Here is a 20,385-nt window from a genome sequence, read left to right as displayed (position 1 = left end):
AATTCATTTACCCAGTAGTAGTTATAAAAAGCATTTTTGGTAAACTCTCTCTCTCTATTCTGAAAAAAAAATATTTTTTTTAAAAGGTCCGATTAAATTTATATCTCCGAAACTAAAGTTTCAAAAAAAGTCATACTATACTAGAAATCCATTTACCCAGTAGTAGTTATAAAAAGCATTTTTGGTAAACTCTGGTCTCAAATAGTTTCTGAAAAAAAATTATTTTTTTTAAAAGGTCCGATTAAATTTATATCTCCGAAACTAAAGTTTCACAAAAAGTCATACTATACTAGAAATTCATTTACCCAAACGATCAAGCAAACGGCTGACTTAGAAAATGAAAAAAAGTCCAAGTTCGCCCACATTTTTATTTTGTCAGATTAATTAAATAAGAAAAATAAAAAAAAGAACCCAATAATCCCAAAGAAATGCTTGTCCACCTGTCAATTATAAAAAAGATTCAATAGACGTCTTATCTTTTTTGTTTTCTGTAGCTACGTGAAATTAATCAATAAATGCTTAACTTTCTGAGTTAGTTTCGAAAATGTCTTCTTAATGCACCCCTATACACTTTATAAAAGCATAAAATTGAAAAAAGAAAATATTAAATAGAAAATAATCTAAAAACCATTTATTTTTCCAGATCGATAAAACTCTAGTAACGGAAATATCGAAAGAGATGGCGCTGGTTTAATATTATCCAGATCTTTATTCCAGAAACCGAACTTACTAATAGTAGGTATCATTTTAGCCGATGGAAGAATAATATTGATCAACTAATAAATATGAGGTTTCTGCGTATACTTTCAAAGCTTGATTATAGATGGCGCCTTAAATAGGTTTATGTAATTTTTTTATTCTTATCAAGAGAATGGATTAACTTCCAAAAAGAATATTATATATTTGTCCATTTAAACATTAAGTTATAAATTATAAGAAAACAATACTAAAAAGATTGGTAAACATTTTTTTAAAACAAAATCCAATAGTTTGACCCTGTTTAATTAGAATTTACAGTTATATCACGCCTATCCCAAATAAAGCATATTAAAAATTAAAATAAATGTTACTTAATACCTTAATCACCTAAAAAAAGTATTATCAAAATATCATTGAGCACGTTTAGAATTGATTTTTATGTAACTATTCAGTATAAAAGCGCCAGACTACTGTAGGAAAGGCATCAGAAGCTAGGCAACTGAAAAAGAAAAAATCAAAAATGAATCAAAAACTCTTTTCGATTTTGTTCTGTGCTCTCTTGGCCGGAAGTCAAATCCATGGTAAGATTTTTTTTTACTTATTGTTATTATTAATATATTGATAACGCTTATGAGATCCCATTTTAACTGTTGTTATTTGTCTTGTACTGTTTGCTTTCACAAGTCCATAAAACCCGAGTTATTTGACTGACAATTTCCAAAAAAAAATATTTTTTGCTTAAAATTTGAGAACCACTGGATCTTCTCTGGGTTTTCTTTCTTGTAAATTTAATCTATTACCTATGTTGCCATATTATCAAGAAATCATGTTTTTTAATTAAAACCTAAAAAAATTCTAAAAATTTCTTTTAAAAAATTCCAAATTTTCAAAATAAAAACCGGGAAAAAAATCTCATAATCGTGTTTCTGGTGTCGAATTATATTACTACTAAAAATATTTGCACTTATTTAAGACTCATCCCAAGTAGCATCTATCTGACTTCGAACTAAATCTGACCTGAAGCGACGTCAGACTTTGTGCAAATTTAGGTCGGGTGCTGGTGATACGACCGGTGATGTCGCTTTCTTATTAAAAGCGACGTCGTTGGATCCGAGTCGGTAAATCCAACGATCTGTCGACGTACAAACTAACAACGTGCCATTTTTATTAATTTCCCAACGTCGTTCCCACGTTGGCTTGCACGACGTACATATACTTGAACTAGCCCGACGTCTACCCGTTGTTCGAATAGGATACGTCTCACTGATAATCTCTAAAGTAACGTCCAATTATATTTTGTTGTATTTTATGTTCGTATTTATAACCTAATTTACGTATCTCTATTTACGTCCGTAAATACAACCCATTAAGTAGCATTTGCGACCTAATGAACATCATCAATATAACCTAATAAAAAGTTTTTGTAAACATACTTAATTTTTTTATTATGCCTGAAAAACACTAAAAAGGCATTTAGACATTCATCTACATTTTACAGAAAGAGGTCGAGGCTTTTGCAAAATAACAATAGTAGTAGTGATGTCTTGCCTCCACCCATAAATGCTTTTTATCCGGAAGAGATGCTGCATTACACTGGTGCATCTTAATTTCATTTTTTAGCTTAGGAAACCAGCAGACTCCATCCTCCTCCCACATGTGAGGTTAGGCTTAGTGGCTGCCCATTTTTTTAAGGAGAAAACAAAAACTAAAATATAGTTGCACAAATCCACAAATAATTGATACGCAAAGTCAGGTTATGTGGCATACGTTGGAATTATATACGTCATAATACGACTGCCGGTCGTCCGGTTTGATGACTTCGGTCGTGTGAGACGACTAATGTTGGAGACTAATGGAGACCCGGTCGGAATAGGTATATTGGTAGTTCATATTAAGTCGGACACAGAAATCCACCATTCTTAACAAGTATCAGATTGTCAGCCATTTTAAAATCGTTTTTTGTTTTTAAAATTTATATTCACATTTCGATTTCTAGTAGAATAATATTGATAAGGTTGAGTTTGGGGGGAACCACAGTACAGTTTTATGATTAAACCGGCTAGAAAATTTAAAAAATATTTTGCGAGATACTTTTTTATAGATATTTTTATTTCATAAATCTACCTAATTTTGAAGGCGCTCGTTGTTTTCCGGAGTATTTTAATCAGATATATAAAAAAGTGACTTCCGTTGACAAAACTGATGTGTGGATTGATGATTCAGAATTATTATATGAAATTAGATAGGCACTTATAGTTATATTCGAGGAGTGATTATGAATCGATTTGTAATTAGGTAGTTTGGTTAGGTTTTTATGTATTCTTGGCAGCGAATATGAAACCAAACGTAACGTAAGTGCTTAGCGACGAATTTTAAGTAACTAAAATCCAACGTAATATGACGTTGGAAATTGGTAGGATTACATTCCCTATTAGGTCAGATACCGACGTCGAGGCGACCCGAATCTGTATTCCCCAATTAGGTGCAAATAAGGGTCGTCAGGCGGTCGAACCGACGTTGGTACCCGACGTCGGGTTTATTGAACGCGACGTATACCCGATGTTAGATAACGTCCAAATGCTACTTGGGATCCTGCATAGTCCAAGTAAACTAACTGATTTTCTCTATAAAATATCTACCAAATATCGTAATTTTACCATAGGAAGAACAATTTAATTTTCATTCTAGACATTTTATTATAATTATAGCGACACTCTCTTGCAGTTTATTATAGTTATAATATTATTGCTGGTAGATCTCGATAAAAAAAAACAATTTTTACCGTTTTTCAAATAAATCCAAAATAATCGAGTTATTTTGCTTTAAAAATTTCCAAAAAATGATTTTTTGCTAAAATGCTGAGAATCGCTAAATTTTTTCTGGATTTTCTTTCTTTTTTTTTTGTTTCTGGGATCGAAATATACTACCGCTACAAAGATTTGCACTTATTTAAAACTCACCCCGTATAAATGCTTATTCGATAACATTATTCGATCAGTACTGACATATTTTCATTTTGTTTCTCAGAGACATTCGCTTACGCACTTGGAGCATATGGAGGCTATGATGGCTATGAATATGGTGCTGCTCCCTACGCTGCAGCCCCACTTGCCGCAGCCCCGTTAGCCTCAGCTCCCTATGCCGCAGCTCCTTATGGATATGATGGATTTGACTATGGATACGATGGTGCTTATGCCGCTGCTCCTATTGCCGCAGCTCCTATTGCCGCAGCTCCTATTGCCGCAGCTCCTGTTGCCTTAGCTCCAGCTCCAGTTGCCTACGCTCCAGCTCCAGCTCCAGTTGCCCTCGCACCAGCTCCAGTTGCCTACGCTCCAGCTCCAGCACCAGCTCAAATTGCTGTCGCTCCTGCTCCAGTCGCTGTAGCTCCAGCTCCTGTTGCCTACGCACCAGCTCCAGCTCCAGTTGCCTACGCTCCAGCTCCAGCTCCAGTTGCCTATGCTCCAGCTCCTGCTCCAGTTGCTTTAGCACCAGCTCCTGTTGCCTACGCTCCAGCTCCAGCTCCAGTTCCAGTTGCAGTCGTTCCAGAACCAGTTCCTGTTGCCCCCGTTGTCGTAGCTCCAAGTCACACCATCGATGAGGCAGTCCAAGGTGAATCTAGACTTTGGGAACAGACTAATACCGCTTTGCAAAAAGCCTCCAACCTTTTGGCTTCCAGAAGAGAACACTGGTAAACTAAAATTTTGTAAATTGTCTATTAAATAAAGTTGCTTTATCCATGAGTTTATATATTTATTATCCATTATCCATTTATTCAATAATATACGAAGTAAATTTTGGATTACTACGGATATTTTCCTATAAACCAAAATCAAAGAAAAACTATCGATATTACCTAAAATAATATATTTATACATAATATATTAAATGAAGTAGCTGCAGATACTCTTATAGATCCAGTTACTGTAGCTCTTGTTTTAATTGTCGTAAACATAAGTTACAGTGTCTTAAGTATTATTAAGATATTTATTAAATGGAAGACAAAAAGTCCTTAGAACAGTTTGATTTCAAACATCACTTAAGAATAGATCTCTAGACTTACTACCTCATATATAATTCTACAAAGACTAAAAGTCACTAATACTTGTAGTACTTATATTTATTAGAATGTAAAATGAATGGGAGGGAGGTTAATCACTGCTACCTTACAGATCTATTGTGTCCCGCCTTCTTGAGTTATAACTCATCATAGAGTTTCAGGCCTTTGACAAAGCCAGTATCTCAGACAGTTTTACAAAGGGTAGGGTAGTTCTCCATCCGACCGATATCAGTCGTACCAAAGTTGACAACCATTCTATCTCGACGACAGTCTAGGCACACTCAGTGATGAGACGTTCTGGTATTTCCCCACAGAATCTGCACTCGACCTTATTTCTTCGCTTCCATCTACTAACGTGTTCACTGAGAAGACTGTGTTCTGTTAAAAACCCCGTAACAATCAGAAAATTGTACTTACTTAAATCAAGAAAAATCTTTGATTTTTCTCGGTAATAAGTCATGAGAAACTTCTTCGAGTGTCTTAGACTGTTGCAGGATTACCATTAGGCCTTTTACATAGCTTTGCTATGAGGATTGTCTCGGAGAAGGTAGGCGAAGAAGCTGCATTGACTGCTTATTATGCTTTTGTGCAATCTAAGATGAGATATGGCTTGGTAATTTGGGGAAATTATACTGATATAGGTAGAATATTTCTGCTACAAAAAAATGTATTCGAAATATATTTCGGATGTGCCGTTTAGAAAGCTGTAAGAGTGTTTTTGTAGAGAAGGGTATATTGACGCTGAGAGGTATGTATGTTTACGATGCCTATATGTTTCTGATCAGTAATAGAGATCTCTTTGCAGGCTTTGTTAGTGATCACGAGTATGATACCAGAAATAAATATAATCCTAGGAACTACAATTTTACTTATATACAAAAGAATGCTGAGTTTTCGATTATAAAAATAATTAATAGTTTCCCTGAAGAGTAGCAGGCCATGTCTCATGCAAAGATAAGAACTATACTAAAAGATTATTTAACCAAAGAGGCGTACTATAGCTTGACGGATTTCCTTTTCCGATTCGCATATCTCACTTTGTAGTGAGCCTGTTTTTTGTTTGTAGTAATTGTAATGTGATGTGGGCTTTTGAGTTAGTTGCTGGCTACTCATATAGTGCGGTTAGAAAGACTATTTATTTGAACTGTACAATAATGTTCGATTCATACATTTTATATTTTTTGTTGTCAAGTGTTATTCTCCTTTGTCTTCCTTATTTAAGTGTATTTATTTGTGTTTTATATTAAGTCTTAAGTTTTGTTTTTTGCTATTTTCACAATGTTTCATGCCTGCGCGCTCTTGTAACTTTTGGTTAATCGAAACAAATAAATGAATCATTCCAAGAGCACATTTTGAGAAGGAAATATACTCACTAGATTACTTTTATTTATATGTGATTACCAGATTATTGTATCAAATAAATTGTATTAATTAATTAAAAATCATCAATATAGCCCCTCAGTACTATTTTTTGTGTATTAACTTCCTTTTATTAAATAAAATTATCTTATACAGGGTGGTCTTAAATAAGTGCAAATATTTTAAAGGGCAGTATATTTTGACCCCCGAAACACGTCTATATTCTGTTTTTTTTCTGAGGTAAGATTTCGACAGACGATGACAGAAAAGAAAAAAAACAGATGACGTCCATGTCTCTATTTCTTTAACTAAAAAACGTTTCTAATATTTTTTAAGTTAACTATGGATGGGTTTATATATAAATCCGTCATGCGTCATCTCTTGTTGTTTTTAACCAGTTTTATTGGTTGATTTCAAAAATGACAGATCATATTTCAATATTATTGGCTTAACAGAACGATGAACGACAAACGGACGCCGATGCGTATGAACTCGACTTAAGATTTTTGAGAGTTGTCAAACTCTTGCTAAATTATAGGTTATAATTTTGTGTCAAATTATGTCAAATAGAAATGATAAATATTTTGCATTTTGGATTGTGTTATTATGTGTGTTTCGTGTTTTTTTTTAAATTAAGTGGAGGAAAACTCGGAGGAAATTAAGTGTTGACCCAGACCATAGTTAACAGTTAATATTCGGTGCTCAGAGACAGTTTGCCAGAGATTATGGCCAGAGAGTTGTATTAGCCACAAATAAAGTTTGTATACTATCTAGTATCTGATACCAAAAACTGGAGTATCTGTATAATAGCAGTACACGATAAGTAAATAATAATCATATTGAATAATTATATTAATAAATGTAACAATAAATGCAGGAAGTTGCTTGAGCTTGAAACACGGCTTGAAAGCAAGAAATCTTTTTTATATCTTTTTTTGGTATATGGTGTTTTTTTTTTATAATACACCCTTGCTTGTTTTGTATTAACACATACTGTAATTGTTTTTAATAAAATAACTCGATTAGATTTTTTCAATTTTATACAGTTTTTTCACAATATTTTAAAGTCATTTGTCAGTCAAATTTTAAATATATTCATTTTTTGCTATGCGTTCCAATTCTACCAACTTATTTCTTTGTGAAATAAAATAAACTACTTTGAAAATAAAATGACAAACACATCTATCACTGTCAAGGATCTTGTCGTTGGACAGACTATATTAGGCGAAAAAAAAGTTTTGAAATTCTTCGGAAAAAACGTTGGATTATTTTTTAATTTTTAGTTGAATAGTAAGATATCTTTTTTTTAGACTTATTTGAAGAAGGTAAAAAGGTAAATGGTAAAATGGTAAAAAAGGCTTTATGCGAAAAGGCTTATCTCGATTTTTGCTATTTTTCAAGAGAGTCAATTAATAAATAATAAGAATTACTAAATTCCAGTATTTGAGATGGAAAAAAGTATTTGAGATGGGAATTTTAAATGAATATAAAATGAAAAGGATATCTATAATATTGAGACGCGCTAATTTGCCATACTAAAAAATAAACCATTGAACATTACAACATGACGTTGATATATAAAAATTTCCAAAAATCGAGATACGCCTTTTCGTCGTAAAGCCGAGTATATGAATATGGATATGGAGGATATGTTTGTTTTATCGAGATCTACCAGCTATGAAAATATTGGCACTTATTTATGATTGACCCAGTACATTAATTGTTCTTTTGTTGTGGAAAAAAAATTAACTATAAAAAGTTACCGTATGATTGAAAAAAACCGACATCCAGTTGGCTTGGAAATGAACATCGATGACATTTCCTACATAATTTTACATATTAAATGACAGCGGACATCATTTCGCTGACGCTGTTGTTTCTTTTTTCGATCATACGCTATCTTCTACATACTGATTTTATTGAACAAAGCATCTGAAAACTGTTATATTGTCTGTCTTCACTGAAAACGGTCAATAGACAGCTGTATCAGTTGTCTCATATGTCTTACACTTTCTGCAAAATTTTTCTAGTTTGCTTATAGGGAAATAATAAAAAAAACAGTACCGAAAAAGAAGCCGAAAAGGTCGAGGAACAAAGTGGTCTTTGTACAGGCCGCTCATCTACAGTTAATACATTTGTGCTAAGTCGAGAGCTAGAAATTTCTAAACTAAATTTGTGCCAGAGAAACGAATAGCTAGAAACCTTCAGACGTACCTTGTCTTCATAGACTTAAGAAAACCGTATTACAGTATTCCTCCTAACAAATTATGGCCCCCTCTGAGAGGGAATAATGTCAGTAAGATTAATATTAAGGTAGTCAAATGTTTTTATAGCGGCGAAATACCCCTACGACTTTTTTGAAGAGATGAACCCGCTACAGAGATATAGACATTTTTAAGTAAACTATTTACTCTGAATTTCGCTGATTTCCAATTAGCTGAAGATGACGACTTTAAGCACATAGATGAAGATTACACAAATGGGGCCTAACCATAAACACTGACAAAACTGAATATATTGTAGTTGGAAACTTACAAACGAAACTTCAGATACAAAAAGGTAGTTAACGTTGTGAAATAATACAAATACCTTGGCTCGGTCATCCCTAGCGATGGCTTCAGTACTTAAAATATTAAGAACAGAATAAAGCAAGGGAGAATTGTAACTGAACAGCTAAATCTGTGGAACAACAAAATAAAAGATGCTACTAAATAGAAAAACAATAATTTTTACCAAATTCGTTAAAAAAATGACAAGAAATATTTTTAAAATCAAAATTGTTCAGTTAAATATATGTTATGATGCGATCTACAGCAATATCACGTATATCATATAAATTACCGTTAAATTTAAGATTATAATTTATTATATTACCGTTACATTTTAATTATACAAAAATAGAATTACCAGAATAAGATAGGGCATGTTTAGATTGACGTTTATGAATTTGCTTAGTATAAAAACGTTGAATTTTTGTTGGAAAGGCATCAGAAGCAGCCTGAGCAATAGACAAAAATGGTTCAACAATCCGTTTCACTCTTATTCTGTGCCCTTTTGGCCACCAGCCTAACTTTTGGTAAGATTTCTTTTAAATTTATTATTATTATGTTTATTAATGCTTTAATATAATAGTAACAGCATAGCATGTACTAACTTAGGCTAACTTTGTATGTACGATGTACATTATTTATTTTCTAATTTTGGGAAATACAAAAGAAATTGTAATTTCTCTATAATCGTCATTTTCACGCTTTTTTTCAAATATAAATATAAGAAAATATAACTATCGAATACTTAAATAATCTTACTTTTTCCAAATATTTTTTTACCTGTTTTTGTTATTTACTCTAACCACTTTCTGTTTAAATTTAGCAAAATTTCCAACCACAAAGAAAAATATTGTAAGTTATTTCAGCCACTATCTAATATACAAGCCACTTATAATTTTAGGAATCTATAACTAAAATCTCAATTAACGATTTTTAGCCCTCCACATGTAAATTAAGTTTATTTCACCAATAGGTAAATAAATCTATCAATATTAACATATTTCTTTATCGTTTCTCAGAGACATTAGCTCATTCACTTCTGGGAGCCGGAAATTATGCTGCAGGTTACGGTTATGACGGTTTAGGATATGATGGTGTGGGATATGATGGATTAGAATACGCTGCAGCTCCAATTGCCTCTGCTCCTCTTGCTGCTGCTCCTCTTGCTGCTGCTCCTCTTGCCGCAGCTCCTCTCGCCGTAGCTCCTCTCGCCGCAGCTCCTCTTGCCGCTGCTCCTCTTGCCGCAGCTCCTTTTGCCGCAGCTCCTCTTGCCGCTGCTCCTCTTGCCGCAGCTCCTATTGACGCAGCTCCTATTGCCGCTGCTCCCTACGCCGCTGCCCCTCTTGCCGCTGCACCTTTTGCTGCTGCTCCTTATGATTTTGGATATGATGGTTTAGGATATGATGACTTCGGATATGATGGTTTTGGCTATGGATACAAAGCTCCTTTCGCTGCAGCTCCCTATGCCGCAGCTCCTCTTGCCGCTGCTCCCTATGCCGCAGCTCCTCTAGCTGCAGCTCCCCTTGCCGCAGCTCCCTACGCCGCAACTCCCTATGCTGCAGCTCCCTATGCCGCAGCTCCCTATGCCGCTGCTCCTCTTGCCGCAGCCCCAATTGCAGCTGCTCCAATCGCCGCAGCACCTGTTGCTCTAGCTCCTGCTCCTGCTCCAGTGGCTATAGCAGCAGCTCCATCTCACTACATCGACGAGGCAATCCACGGTGAATCGAGTCTTTCGGGACAGACCAATACTGCTTTGAAAAAAGTATCAAACTATTTGGCTTCCAGAAGAGACAATTTTTAAAATGAAAAATGTGTAACGATAATATAAAATAAACTTGCTCAATCTATTATAAACCCGAGTTTTTAATATTCCTAATAAAGTTAAGTTTATATCTATTAGCATGCAGTTAAAATTTGGAGAGTTACATTAGTCATCAGTAGAGTTATACTAAATTTAGTAATATTGTTAGTAAAGAATAGCAATGCTATACTCGTATACACAAAAACTATTTTAAACTGCTTTCTCCAGTATTATTTTTATTGGAATGTCTTTAACGCTAAAACTAGGTAATAAATACTTCATTTACTATTGAATTAATATAAAAGCTTATATAGTTTTGGTAGCGCTAACCATAAACAGAGTCATAACTCTCTTGGGACATTATTAACGGGAATTAAGGTGCATAATTTACTCTACCTTTTGTAGGTAACAACCATAAAATACAATAAAGATTTTGAGTAAATATTCTAATAATTTATTTACATGATTAATGTCACATATAATAAACTTACAAGAGACCAGTTTTATCGACATCCCCTGCTAGAATATTTTTCTGCTCAAGACACTGAAGATATATTTTATATTCCTTTCGGTAAATGGATTCACTTTTAGGTGGAAGTAACGCTGTCGTACTTCTTCAGATTTTTTTACTATTTCCTCCATTTTAATGGAAATATACTCGAACGTAAACTAAATTCGTGCGAAAGGCGTTTTTTTGACAAAAAAACTGAACTCCTTTTACTAGAAACGTCAATTTGTAAATAGAGCTTATCTAATAATAAAACAATAACCTAGCAACTAGCAAAGTTCCTACCAGCAGCATTAATACAACTATATCAGAAGATTAATAAACGCAACATTTGTGCCGTTTTAAAATGGGACAAAATATACTAAATTCAGTAAGAAATCAAATTATCTACAGGGTCCGGCAATAGTGCGTCGGGCATCTGTAGCTCATAAAATAAAAAACTTGGGAATTTTGTTTAAGTGCAAACCTAAAGTATGTACTAGGATGTATTTCAGGAAAATATTTTGACTTTTATAAAGTGGCTCAAAAAAGTGTGAGTGGATCGGGATGATTTTTTTAAATGGAACACCCTGTATATTATTGTATTTTTTGGGTTCTTTTCAGATCACTTTACATAATCCTAAAACATGAGTAAATATATTTCGATAATTTCAGAGATATTAATAAATAAATAAAAATTATATATTTTTCAGCCTTTCTTAAAAAAATAATTAATAATACAAGAACTGTCCTGAAATCAAAAATATGTTAGATATTTACTTTTGATGGTCTGTACTTACTTTGCTATAAATATGGAAATCGTAAATCATACAGGATGTTTAAAATTCTACGCCAAACTTTCTAAAATATAAAATAATTTTTCTTTGTTTTTTAAACGGAACACCCTGTATATTATTTTTTCAATAGATGGAAAATTAAAAAATAAACATTTTTTGCATTTAGAGTATTTCAAAATTTTTAACGGTTTCGCAGATATTGCTTGCAAAGCCACCCAATGATTTTTCTCTCGTATTTTACCATTGAAAGCGCCATATGAAATAATACTGTGTATCCGGAAAACTATTAAAAATTTTGAAATTCTTTAAATACAAAAAATTTTTATTTTTTAATTCTCCATCGAATAAAAAAATAATATACAGGGTGTTCCATTTAAAAAAACCAAGAAAAATTATTTTATATTTTTGAAAGTTTGGCGTAAAATATTGAACATCCTGTATGATTTACGATTACCATATTTATAGCCAAGTAAGAACAGACCATCTAAAGTAAATATCTAATATAGTTTTGATTTCAGAACAGTTCTTGTATTTTTAATATTTTTTTAAGCAGGGTTGAAAAATATATATTTTTGATTTATTTTTAATATCTCTGAAACTATCGAAATATATGTACTCATGTCTAGGATTATGTAAAATGATCTGAAAGGAACCCAAAAATGCAATAATATACAGGGTGTTCCATTTAAAAAAAATTATCCAGATCCACTCCTACTTTTTTGAGCCACCCTATAGAAGTTAAAATATTTTCCAGAAATACATCCTCATACATACTTTAGGTTTTCACTTAAACAAAATTTTCAAGTGTTTTATTGTAGGAGCTACAGATGCTTGACCGGCACAGCGTTGTGCGCTTTTATAAATTTTCTTTTAATCAAAATATTTTAGAAAACAAGAATATTACAGTTGAGGGTTGGAACCTTTGGTGTTACACAGCAAAATAAAAACACTAAATCACCACAATACACCAAAACACTTTTACTTTCACACTGGACGCGCGTTTCGCTAACCATGTTAGCATCATCAGCAAATGATTATAAACTAAAGTACAATCTACAAGTTGAGCGTTTATATACTCGCTCCGTGGACACCGAGTGGGCGTGGCAAAATCTAGCCAACCGAGTCAGAGCCCACTGAGCGTAACAGTTAGATTTCCGCCACTAGAGTAGTAGGAACAAAGAACTTGAAGGAATTGGGCCGTTGTCTCTGTTCATACCATCTTTACATTTATTAATTCTGATGCTTTCATATGCATCTAATTGCCTGTAATTTGAGACTTGTTTAATTAATTTTAAATTATTAAGATCTATACAATGTTCTTTATCAACAATATGTTCGGCAACGCAAGATTTATCCGGTCTACCATATCTTATCTGAGCTAAATGTTCTTTAAATCTAGTTAATATTGATCTTCTAGTTTGCCCAACATATTTCTGATTACAATCTTTACAAGAAATTTCATAAATACCCGACCTTTCCAGTGGAGGTGTTACCTCCTTTGGATTACCTAATAATTGTTGTAATTTATTATTAGCACTATACACAAGTTTATAATTGATATTCTTAAAAATTCCTTTTAGACCACGGGATAACTCTCTATCAAACGGTATCGAAAAATATTTAGACGTATCTTTCTCCACTTGAAAAGTCGAATTTTCAGAAATCATTAACCTATACCTACGTTTTCTAATTAATTTATCAACTAGTGAAGGAGAATATCCATTATACTCAGCTACATTCCTAATGTAATGTCTTTCTATTTGATATCTTTCGTTGGAAAGTGGGATTAGATTCATAGATTACTTAGTTTCCCACTTTCCAACGAAAGATATGAAATAGAAAGAGATTACATTAGGAATGTAGCTGAGTGTAATGGATATTCTCCTTCATTAGTTGATAAATTAATTAGAGAACGTAGGTATAGGTTAATGATTTCTGAAAATTCGACTTTTCAAGTGGAGAAAGATACGTCTAAATATTTTTCGATACCGTTTGATAGAGAGTTATCCCGTGGTCTAAAAGGAATTTTTCGAGGGGGAATACATATAACGTATTTTTTGAACCACCCCGACCTACCCCTAAGGCGGCACCCCTACTCACTTGAAAATCTTAAATGGCTACACCCAACTTGTGGCGCCTTTTTGGGAAGCCAAGGAAAAATGCTAAACGATGATCATAAAGTTTTTAGGGTGAAATTGAAAAACAACCCCTTACACGAAAAATTAGGTGGACATTAATGAAAAAAGTGATTTTTTCAGCATAAGTTACAAATTGGGACCTAGCTAAATGAGGCAAATGAGGTATTTTTCAAACCACCCGACCCACCCCTAGGTGCTACCCCCTCACTTCTAATCTCAAGATATCGATAGCCCACTTGTGACACTTCTTTGAAAAGTTAATTGAAATTGCTAAACGATGGTCATACAGACTTCAACTTAATTACTGGTAAGTAGTGATAAGAAATATAGGTGTGACAATTTGAAAGAAATTTAAAATGATAATTTATTTTAACAATTGCTCAAAATGACAGCCGTTTTGTTCTATACAAAATACAAACGATTTTCAAATTCTTCTCTCACTTTTTGGAAAGTCTCCACTCGATTGGAGAGTCGGCTACTCGATTCGACCCGAAATTTCCGTCGATGAAAAATGGACCTATAATTTTATCGCCTAGTATTCCGCACCAAATATTGAACTTTTGGGGATGTTGGATGTGTCCAACAACAATATGCGGATTCTCATCACTCCAGTGTTTGCAGTTCTGCTTATTCACATTTCCGTTTAAAAAAAATGAGCACTAATCGCTAAAACAAATATTTTAAGTGAGTGAAGGTTCCCTTTGAATTTCATCCGTCATTAGCTCACAGAACTGAATCCTTCTATCTGGATCGTCGTCGCCAAGTTCCTGCAGAATCTGCATTTTGTAGGGATGGAATTTGTGCATTTTCAATACTCTTCTGACAGATGTTCGAGGTATACCTGTGATTGATGCCAACTGGCGTGTTGATGCTTCCGTATTGACCGATACCTGACCAATAACTTCCATCGGCATTTCTTCATTCAGTACCCTTGGCCCTATCCTTTTTTTATTTTTAACCGATCCAGTTTCTTGAAACTTTAGAATCAAATCTCTAACATAAACGTGACTTAGGTTTTTGTACGGATTTCACTCATTGGAAGCACGGGCCGTTCTCAAATAGCACATACCTTCAGCACCATAAAGAAAAACTATTTGAATTTTTTCTTCCACAGTATAAACTATTTTTCTTTCAAATAAGTGAATCAAATAAAGGTTTAAAGTACTACCAAATTTGCAAACGATTGAAAATCGATAGAAGACAGTGCAAAAACGCAAAGATATGCCGTTTTAAGATTCCTGTTTGTTGAAAGTAAAAAAAATAGATGATAAAGAATAATTTGCGTTATTGCAAAATTAGCCTCAACGATTATTAAAACATCTTTGTGTTGCCTTTTTTATTATCTAATTTTTTTTATTTTTATCTTCAAAATGGCAATGGTTTCAAAATGACATTGATGAGATTAGAAGTGAGGGGGTGGCACCTAGGGATGGGTCCGGGTGTTTTGAAAAATACCTCATTTGCCTCATTTAGCTGGGTCCCAATTTGTAACTTATGCTGAAAAACCAGTTTTTTCATTAATGTCCACCGAATTTTTCGTGTAAGGGGTAGTTTTTCAATTTCACCCTAAAAACTTTATGATCAACGTTTAGCATTTTTCATGGGCTTTCCAAAAAGGTGTCACAAGTGGGGCGTTGCCATTTAACATTTTCAAGTGAGTAGGGGTGCCGCCTAAGGGGTAGGTCGGGGTGGTTCAAAAAACACGTCGTATGTATTCCCTCTCGATATTATAGAAACGGATTTTTTTTTATTTTTTTGATATCTTTTTTGGTTTAAAAATTATAGCCATTGTAAATTTTCAGTGGAACACCCTGTATATATTTATATTATGGCGAATTAGTGTTTTAATTTGCTAAATCTCTGAAGATGGCCGATTATCTACTGCACATCTATAGAAGAGCATTACATCAACAAAAAATAAATAATTCATGTTGTATTATATGAAAAAAAAGTTATATGTAATTTATTGAATATTGTCTTCAGTTTTTGGTATAAATTATTATAATAGTATAACTTATTTGCAGTTAGTAAAAAATGTAGTTAAGTTTTTAATTCAAATTAATTACGAAAATAATTTTGTTATACTGGCACTGCCATCTGTTACAGGAACCAACAATTAAAACGAAGCAACAGTATTTTTTGAAAATTATTTAAAGGTGTAGTTAGACGTAATAAGATGTCGCAACTATCTGTTATAAAATGTTTTTGAAATTTATAAAAATTTATAAAAAAAAATAAATGTAGTTTGACTATTTAATTGTTGTTTGTTGCTTTTGAGGATGAAATTTTATCCTTTTCTCGGTACCTATGATATTGATGTCTAAATTACAGTATGACAGTATCTATATACTAGGTTAAATTCATACCAAGAAAATTGTCTGTGTTTGTGATTAGAAAATGGTTTAGAAAGTAATGCAAAGCAGAAACATGTTTTCACGTATCTGATTTCAGTTATTTTAAAGTCGAAAAAAGGGAATGGTGTATTTCCGCATAGAAATTCTTCTATATACTGGACATTTTGTTGTTTTTCTTATAAGTGATTTCGGCTAAAAAAGTTCACCCTTAAATATCTAATATTTTCGAAGCATATTACATAAATCCTTTAAAATGTTATTAGAACTACTGTTTTTCAGTCAATATAAAGCTAAATAAAATATTAAAAAAAATATAAAAAATATAAACCAAAATAAGTTTGAGTATAATATTTATTATTAAAATCTGTAAAATCACGTCTGAAATAAATTACTTTAAAAATTGTATAAATTTAATGTTACCTAACATATTAATTGCCAAATTGAGTATTATGAAAATAAGATAAAGCAGGTTTAAAAATAAGTTGTGTCATTTTTTTTAGTATAAAAGAGTCAAGATTTTCTTGGTAAGACATCACAAGCTGCGGTAACTGGGAAACATGAATCAACAATCCTATTCAGTCTTGCTCTGTGCCTTTTTGGTCGCCAGCTTAACTTATGGTAAGGTTTTTTTTTATTTTTTTCTTGAAATTATTTTTTTCTTGAAATAATATAGTTAAAGCATCTGTTTATTAGAAGATGTTTCATTTTTCATCGTCATTTCAGCAAAGAAAACAGTTATGTACAAATTCCTTCCCGTTATTCTTTTCTAACTTATACAATTACAGTGTTTCGAGTAATATTTTCTTCAGTACTTTTTTAATTCTGTAAACGTACTTCGATCCATAGCAACATCAGCCCTCGCACTACTCGGACCCGGAAATTATGGAGCAGAATATGGATTCGATGGTTTAAATGACGGTTTAGGATATGATGGCCTAGGATATGACGGTTTAGCATATGATGGGGCTGCACCTTTAGCAGCAGCTTCCATTGCCGCTGCTCCATTAGCTGCATCTCCTTTTTTCGAAGCTTCTTATGGATATGATGGTGCGGGATATGACGACCTAAAATACGAGGGTGCTTTTTCGGGTCTCTTTGCCGCAGCTCCAGCATCAGCTCCCTATGCCGCAGCTCCTTATGCCGCAGCTCCTTATGCAGCAGCTCCTTATGCCGCAGCTCCAATTGCCGCAGCTCCAATTGCCGCAGCTCCAATTGCCGCAGCTCCAATTGCCGCAGCTCCAATTGCCGCTGCTCCTATTGCCGCAGCGCCTATTGCCGCAACTCCATATGCCGCAGCTCCAATTGCCGCAACGCCTATTGCCGCAGCCCCTATTGCCGTAGCAGCCCCTATTGCCATTGCCCCATCTCACTACATTGCTGAAGATATCCAAGGTGAAAGTAGACTTTGGGGACAGAGCAATACAGCTTTGAAACAAGCATCAAAAATAGCGGCTGCCAGAAGAGAACATTGGTAATAAAATATAATTTACATGACAAATATACATAATAAAGTGGATTAATTTATAATAACTGATTTTTTTATTGATACTGCGTCCATCCGTTTTTTTTACTAAAAAATATTTTGTTTCTTCACTTCAGTGCCAAATATTTATTTATTGGCTCATAGGCTTCATCGTCAATGCTGAATGTAAAAAGTTAATAATTGTTATATTATTAAGTAAAATTAGTTATGGAGTGGAATAATGACAGGTTTTAGAGTTCATTAAATATTAATAACCATTAGATAAAGTTCATTAATCATAACAATAAAATATTAAAAGTGTCCAGTCCTGTTGGATATTAATAAAAATAGCAATACATATCTGTACCCCAGAAGCAAACTATATTACGTCACAAAATATAGTTTTGAGAAAAACAAATTTAGTTCAATTTTGAAGTTATTTCCTAATTACTAATGTTATTTTTAAACCTATAATTGTAATATTAGGTAGTGAGTGACTTCATTTGGCATAATTTGTATATTAGAAAAGAAAAACATTTACAGGACCATTTACAGGACCATTTATGCCCCTATTAAGTCCCTATTTATGCCAAAATGAATAAAGCAAAACCATTTTAAATCGAAATAAAAATATATTACAGATATATTAAATTTCTTTAATAGATGGTATTGGATTGATTCTATGCTCCGATTCACAGATGCTCTCATTATGAAGTAAACGCTTTTGTTGTGTTTCTCCATGTTCTGTTTTGCGCAGCAGTACCTACTGGCCTAGTAGAAACTGTGACCTGAATACTAGACTCATTTTAAGCGTCTCACCCAATTTAAAACTTTCTTGTTTCCTATTTTAATATAGGAAAAGATATTTTAATGTATAATTACGCGAGGTTGGCTATTTTCTGCACAGTTTTTTTAAGACGTCAATTTTGGGAGATACGACGCCATCTTGATTTTTTTAAAAGGAAACCCCTACATATTTTAAAATCATCCAGTAGACAATGTTTAGCTAGTTTCAAAAATATCTATAGTATACTTTACATTTACTGTTTTCGATATATAGTGGATTTAGATTTTCTGCATATTTTTTTTTAAACGTCAATTTTGAGAGATACGACTCCATCTTGATTTTTTTAAACAGAAACCCCCATAAACAGTAAAATTGTAAATTGAGTGAGACACTTAAACTGATGTATGTACAGGGTGGGTCAAATTCGACGCTTTTAAATGGAAACACCCTTTTCTATAGGAGATAGACGAAAACTAATATCGGTGTCTGGAGCTCAATTTTCATCAAAAACATGATGGTGAAAACAGCACATCAATATCTGTTACCGTTTCGGAGTTACGGGGTGTTTTTCAAAAATGTGCATTTTTAACAAATCGCTGTAACTTTTTTGCTATGGATAATTTTGTATTTCTATGAAAACATTTCTAAAACACCTTTTTACGTAGAATTTAATGGTTTAAGTATAATTTTTTTAAAATTAATAATTTAAGAGTTATCGACAGAAAAATTGATTTTTTATTTGGGACACCCTCTATATTTTTAATTAACTGAAAAGAATTTAAAATTACCTTTCCAAAAATATAGCACACTTGATATTTTGTTATAATCCCCTTCGAATTACAGAATTTTTTAAAGTTTGCCCCTTTTAACTAGTAGGCTTTGGACCCCTTATTGATGATATCGTCCCATTGCTGCCAAAAGTCACTAACTTACTTTTTATTACTTCCGAGAAAAATGCGTCTAAAGATGAATTGCATTACATAAAAATGTTATAGTTATTAACTATTCGGTATTAAGATCTACATATATAAAATGCTAATGTTTATCTGTGTCGTCTCTACTGAAGTAACGACTTGCTCTAGAAAGTTGATTTTTTTACTAAAATATAGCTAATTGGCTCTTCTAAAAACTGTCGTCGCTGGATTTTTTTTCATTTAATTAAAAAAAATAAAAAGTTTTTTTTCCTGATGTCGTGGCGGATGCGCCAGGCTTCAACTAGTAAAACATAAATAGCCAGAAATCGTAGTTAATGACTTTTGCAATCGATTCTCCGCTTCAAAACATAGTTAGTGATTGAATTTGGTTGTTCGGAAAAATGTTAGCAAACTTTTGGCTGCAATAGGACGATATGCCCCTAATGGAACTCGAAAACATATTTTTGCAGCAAGACGACGCGACGCACCGCCTCTGAACGCTGAAGTTATCAGCTAATTTTTGCAGCCAATTTCAAGAATAATTGAATAGCTAACCAAGATCCCAGCTGTTTGCCGTCGAGGCCGCCTGACTTAGTGCCCATGGTTCTAATCCTATGGATATATTTGCAGAAGAATAAAGGTTCCTTATTATTCCGTAATCTAGACAAGAATTAGAAAAACTTAGCAGTTATGAGAGGGTATCTGTCACCCCAACTGAGTTAATGAATTCCGCGAGAAATGTTCAAAAACTGCCCCGTCTGTCCATAACATAAGACGGTCGATATGTCGAACACCTGTAGCAAAATCTCATGTCTTGGTTTGCTATTTATTTTTATTGTTATTAGATATAGTTTAAATGCGTTGATGTTGGTTAAATATATTTTAAATTGTTATAAAATTCTGCATCTCTCATAGCAAATATTATTTTCGTTTTAATTGATGCTCACAACTAGAATTTTTTTGCATTACAGCCGGTGCCGT

The 20,385-nt window shown here is 33.2% G+C and overlaps 4 protein-coding genes across 7 annotated transcripts in view; 3 read left to right on the top strand and 1 right to left on the bottom strand.

Moving 5' to 3' along the window:
* Positions 1-20,385, bottom strand: part of LOC115875498 (beta-alanine transporter) — a 934,216-nt gene that overhangs the window by 455,003 nt on the left and 458,828 nt on the right. The gene's annotated exons all lie outside the window — the stretch shown is intronic.
* Positions 1,141-4,439, top strand: LOC115875505 (skin secretory protein xP2-like). 2 transcript variants are annotated; one of them, XM_030890980.1, is made up of 3 exons: positions 1,141-1,280; positions 3,727-3,999; positions 4,042-4,439. In XM_030890980.1, exons 1-3 carry the CDS (start codon positions 1,220-1,222, stop codon positions 4,389-4,391), a joined length of 684 nt encoding a protein of 227 aa, XP_030746840.1. In that variant the 5' UTR covers positions 1,141-1,219; the 3' UTR covers positions 4,392-4,439. The 2 variants fall into 2 exon arrangements, with proteins under 2 accessions (XP_030746840.1, XP_030746839.1); XM_030890979.1 differs by having other exon boundaries at positions 3,727-4,439.
* Positions 9,078-10,518, top strand: LOC115875503 (calphotin-like). 2 transcript variants are annotated; one of them, XM_030890978.1, is made up of 3 exons: positions 9,078-9,191; positions 9,684-10,120; positions 10,151-10,518. In XM_030890978.1, exons 1-3 carry the CDS (start codon positions 9,131-9,133, stop codon positions 10,463-10,465), a joined length of 813 nt encoding a protein of 270 aa, XP_030746838.1. In that variant the 5' UTR covers positions 9,078-9,130; the 3' UTR covers positions 10,466-10,518. The 2 variants fall into 2 exon arrangements, with proteins under 2 accessions (XP_030746838.1, XP_030746837.1); XM_030890977.1 differs by having other exon boundaries at positions 9,684-10,518.
* On the top strand, positions 16,738-17,771 carry LOC115875506 (calphotin-like). Its single transcript, XM_030890981.1, has 2 exons — positions 16,738-16,859; positions 17,088-17,771. Exons 1-2 carry the CDS (start codon positions 16,799-16,801, stop codon positions 17,714-17,716), a joined length of 690 nt encoding a protein of 229 aa, XP_030746841.1. The 5' UTR covers positions 16,738-16,798; the 3' UTR covers positions 17,717-17,771.

The sequence above is a fragment of the Sitophilus oryzae genome, unplaced genomic scaffold (genome assembly GCF_002938485.1).
Source record: "Sitophilus oryzae breed Bouriz unplaced genomic scaffold, Soryzae_2.0 scaffold_1389_pilon_pilon, whole genome shotgun sequence".
In the NCBI taxonomy this organism is placed as follows: domain Eukaryota; kingdom Metazoa; phylum Arthropoda; class Insecta; order Coleoptera; family Curculionidae; genus Sitophilus; species Sitophilus oryzae.
The sequence above is the reverse complement of the archived record's forward strand: the minus strand, read 5'-3'. Positions and strand labels throughout refer to the sequence as shown.